The sequence below is a fragment of the Mustela nigripes genome, chromosome 1 (assembly GCF_022355385.1).
Source record: "Mustela nigripes isolate SB6536 chromosome 1, MUSNIG.SB6536, whole genome shotgun sequence".
Classification (NCBI taxonomy): domain Eukaryota; kingdom Metazoa; phylum Chordata; class Mammalia; order Carnivora; family Mustelidae; genus Mustela; species Mustela nigripes.
The window spans coordinates 44770229-44774486 of NC_081557.1; the positions used below are offsets into that span (position 1 = coordinate 44770229).

General features: G+C 39.9%; 1 protein-coding gene across 1 annotated transcript; it reads right to left on the bottom strand.

Annotated features, from left to right (window-relative positions):
* Nucleotides 1-1610: 1610 nt before the first annotated feature.
* Nucleotides 1611-2558, bottom strand: LOC132011230 (olfactory receptor 56A3). Its single transcript, XM_059389538.1, has one exon. It carries the CDS (start codon nt 2556-2558, stop codon nt 1611-1613), a length of 948 nt encoding a protein of 315 aa, XP_059245521.1.
* Between the last annotated feature and the right edge of the window lie 1700 nt (nt 2559-4258).

Genomic DNA, 4258 nt, shown 5'->3' on the forward strand with positions numbered 1-4258 from the left:
AGTTCAAATGTAGATTATGTGCTTGTAGCTATTCCTTCTTAATTACATGAATTTATGTTTATTACTCAAATGTAGCTCACATTGATATCAAGGAGCAAAGGACTGAAATACCAATTTATTGTACTTCACTGTGAGATAGAGAAGATGAAGAAATGGATGGAGTTTTGCTGAATGAAACCTTAATTAATTCAAGGATGAAGTAGTGAAGGGTATAAGACCCAGATTTTGGTAAGAGTATTAGTTTTAGACTGTTGAGAGATTTTCCTTCCATGATGAAACAAGGAAACACACTTGCAGGTTGTTATTGAAGTACAGAATCTTATAATTAGAAAGGATCTTCTAAAACAAATGATTCACTGTTCTCAGGTGGAGCAGATGAGTAATATGAAACATAATGAGAACACTGTATTTGTTCCCTAGAACACACCATTTTGTGGTAGTTGTGCAAGGCTTACAGTTCAGACCTTTAACTCTATATCTAGTGGTTTCTTATATTGCCTGATACCCTACTTCATGTAGGTACCTTATTCTATTTCTCAGTCTCATATATGTATTCCTCCTAATCGAACTTTGGTCACCTAACAGCAGCAATATTCTATTTTTGTGTCTTAATTGCTAACAGAATTCCTAGAACACAAAGTGTGCTTAGAAATGATCCAATTGATATGACAGCAATGTTCAAGGATTATGTTTTCCACATTTTAATTATTATTACTTCACCACGTATTACAATCCTTATGCAATCTTTAACTCATTAGCACACATGCATAAACGATAACAGCCTGGATCCAAAGATAACTGTCCAAAGCACAAACCCATTGGTGAGGAGAAATTAGGAGTCTCTTGAATCTACCAAACTCATTGCTAATTGTTGCTCAAATGAGAAATCCATGCAAAAACCCTCTCCTTGGGGTGCCTGGGTGGCTCAGTGGGTTAAAGCCTCTGCCATCAGCTCAGGTCATGATCCCAGGGTCCTGGGATCGAGCCCCACATCAGGTTCCCTGCTCAGCAGTGAACCTGCTTCCCCCTCTCACTCTCTGCCTGCCTCTCTGCCTACTTGTGATCTCTGTCTGTCAAATAAATAAATAAAATCTTAAAAAAAAAAAACCCTCTCCTTTTCTCATGCCCATTTCCTAATGTCATCTAATTGTAGACCCAGTTACAGACCACTAGCAATCTTTCATCATTTGGGACTGAAATTTCACTCCTATTCTTTGTCTCCAATATGTTTCCTTCCATGGAAATAAGAATAAGTGCATTACATGTTATACAAGCTTACCCCAAAGTAGCCACACTTGTATATTTACTAAGTAAAGTCATGACATATTAACAGGTGTTAATAAACAAATTTCTGTTTAGAATCTTCCTGGAGGATCCCCAGTATTTCATCAAAACAGAAAAACATGTATGAAAAAAGCAAAAGAGTTTAAGTTTATTAAAGGAGAAATGAAAGGGAAATCATTATGGCACTTAAGTTTATTTAGGAAGAAACAATATGCAATTTATGCATTTTGAGATTGTATCTCATAGATAATGAATTTCTGCCCACTCACCCATTGTTGATTCAAAACTCAACCTAAATTAGGAACGGAGAGATCCCGTTGTCCTCACTACCACCTTCTGTTCAGTAGTCTCTGGATTCCTTGCTTGATCTCCTGAGTTCGAACTCCATAAACAATGGGATTGAGGGCTGCAGGGATGACATGGTGGAGGACATTGAGCAAGACTGGCACATCAGGGGAGACCTTCTTCTTCACCACATGAGTGAGGACAAAGACCAGAAGGATGGTGCTGAAGAAAAGGATAAGAATGAAGTGAGAGCCACATGTGCTCAGGGCCTTGGCCATAGCACCCTCTGCCTTGAGTCTCAGCACAGCTCGAAGGATAAGACTGTAGGAGAGGAAGATGAGGATGAGATCAGATCCTAGCAGTGTCCAGCCTCCGGCAAACTGGTAGAGGCGATTGATGGTGACATCATCACAGGAGAGCCTGGAGACAGACATATTGGCACAGATGCAGTTCTCAATGACATTTCTCCCACAGTAATGGAGTCGTGATGATAGAATGGGGATAGGCACTGTAGAAATAATATTCCTGGCCAAAATGAAAATGGCAGCCTTGGCTACAAATTGGTCAGTGATGATGGATGGGTATCTTAGTGGGTGGCAAATGGCCACATAGCGGTCATAGGCCATGACCATGAATGTGCAGGACTCCATGGCAAGGAAGCAATTCATGATGTACATCTGGAGGAAGCAGGCATAGAAGCTGATGGACTTGAGGTCAAACCAGAAGATGACCAGAACCTTGGGGATGACGGTGAGGCAGAGCACAATGTCCAGTAGGGAGAGGATGCTGAGTAAGTAGTACATGGGTTCATGCAGAGAGGCCTCCATCTGGATGGTGATCAGAAGAATACTATTGGCTCCCATAGCCAGGAGGAAGAGGAGGCTGAGGGGCAGGGAGAAAAAAAGCTGCCAGCTGGGGGATCTGACCAAACAATTCAGGAGGAAGTCTGAAACCGCAATGGAGTTATTGCCATTTGGGTGTGCTATCATCTTTTGTCATGTATTTCTATAGTTTTCTTTTAGTGACCTGTAAAATTAAGGTAAAAATTATTTACGGACTCAAGATACATGAGTTTTTAAAATTTAAACTTTGTTTTATTTTTTCAGTGTTCTAGGATTCATTGTTTATGCATCACACCCAGTGCTCCATGCAATATGTGCTTTCCTTAATATCCACCACCAGGCTCACTCAAACTCCACTCACCTCCCCTCCAAAATCCTCCATTTGTTTCTCAGAGTCCACCATCTCTCATGGTTCTTCTCCCCTGTGATTTCCCCCACTCACTTCTCATCTTCTTTTTCCAAGGTCCTCTGTGTTATTCCTTATGTTTCACAAGTAAGTGAGACCATATGATACTTGACTCTCTCTGCTTAACTTATTTCATTCAGCATAATCTCCTCCAGTCCCATCCATGTTGATACAAAAGTTGAATATTCATCCTTTCTGATGGAGGCATAATATCCCATTATATATATGGACCATATTTTCTTTATCCATTCATCTGTTGAAGGGTATCTCGGCTCTTTCCACAGTTTGGTGACTATGGCCATTGCTGCTAGGGACACTGGGGTACAGATGGCCCTTCTTTTCACTACATCTGTATCTTTGTGGTAAATACCCAGTAGTGCAATTGCAGGGTCATAAGGAAGCTGTATTTTTAATTTTCTAAGGAATCTCCACACTGTTTTCCAAAGTGACTTCACCACTTTGGAACTTGTATTCCCACAGTGTAAGAGGGTTCCCCTTTCTCCACATCCTCTCTAACACTTGTTTACTGTCATTAATGTTGGCCATTCTAAGTGGCGTAAGATCGTATCTCAATGTGGTTTTGATTTGAATATCCCTGATGGCTAATGCTGATGAACATTTTTTCATGTGTCTGTTAGCTATTTGTATGTCTTCTTTGGGGAAGTGTCTGTTCATTTCTTCTCCCCATTTTTTGATGTGATTACCTGTTTTGTAGGTGTTGATTTTGAGGAGTTCTTTATAGATCTTGGATATCAGTCATTTGTACTGTCATTTGCGAATATCTTCTCCCATTCCATGAGTTGCCTCTTTGTTTTGTTGACTGTTTCCTCTGCTCTGCAGAAGCTTTTGATCTTGATGAAGTCCCAGAAGTTCGTTTCTGCTTTTGTTTTTCTTGCTTTTGGAGACATATCTTGAAATAAGTTGCTGTGGCCAGTGTTGAAGAGGTTACTGCCTTTGTTCTCCTCTAGGATTTTGATACATTCCTGCCTCATGTTGAGGTCTTTTATCCATTTCGAGTTTATCTTTGTGTATGGTGTAAGAGAATGGTCAAGTTTCATTCTTCTATACATAGCTGTCCAATTTTCCCAGCACCATTTATTGAAGAGACAAGGCACATAAATTTAGAATTTGTTTCATTGAATGAAACCCATGAGTCCTAGCAAGTCATCTAGAGCCATGTGAATTAATGTGCCATCCTGCTCAGATATTCCTATTACTAAGCAGTATAGAGTAGTGAGGTAATATGGTTCATTTATACATTTTTTATTTGTTCAAGTTTTATTTTTTATTAATTTTTAAATTATTTTATAAACATATAATGTATTTTTATCCCCAGGGTATGGGTCTGCAAATTGCCAGGTTTACACACTCCACAGCACTCACCATAGCACATACCCTCCCCAATGTCCATAACCCCATCCCCCTTTCCTGACCCCCCTCC

What these genes read in the sequence shown, in the direction of transcription:
- LOC132011230 (XM_059389538.1), bottom strand. Translation starts at nt 2,558, where the DNA reads ATGATAGCACACCCAAATGGCAATAACTCCATTGCGGTTTCAGACTTC.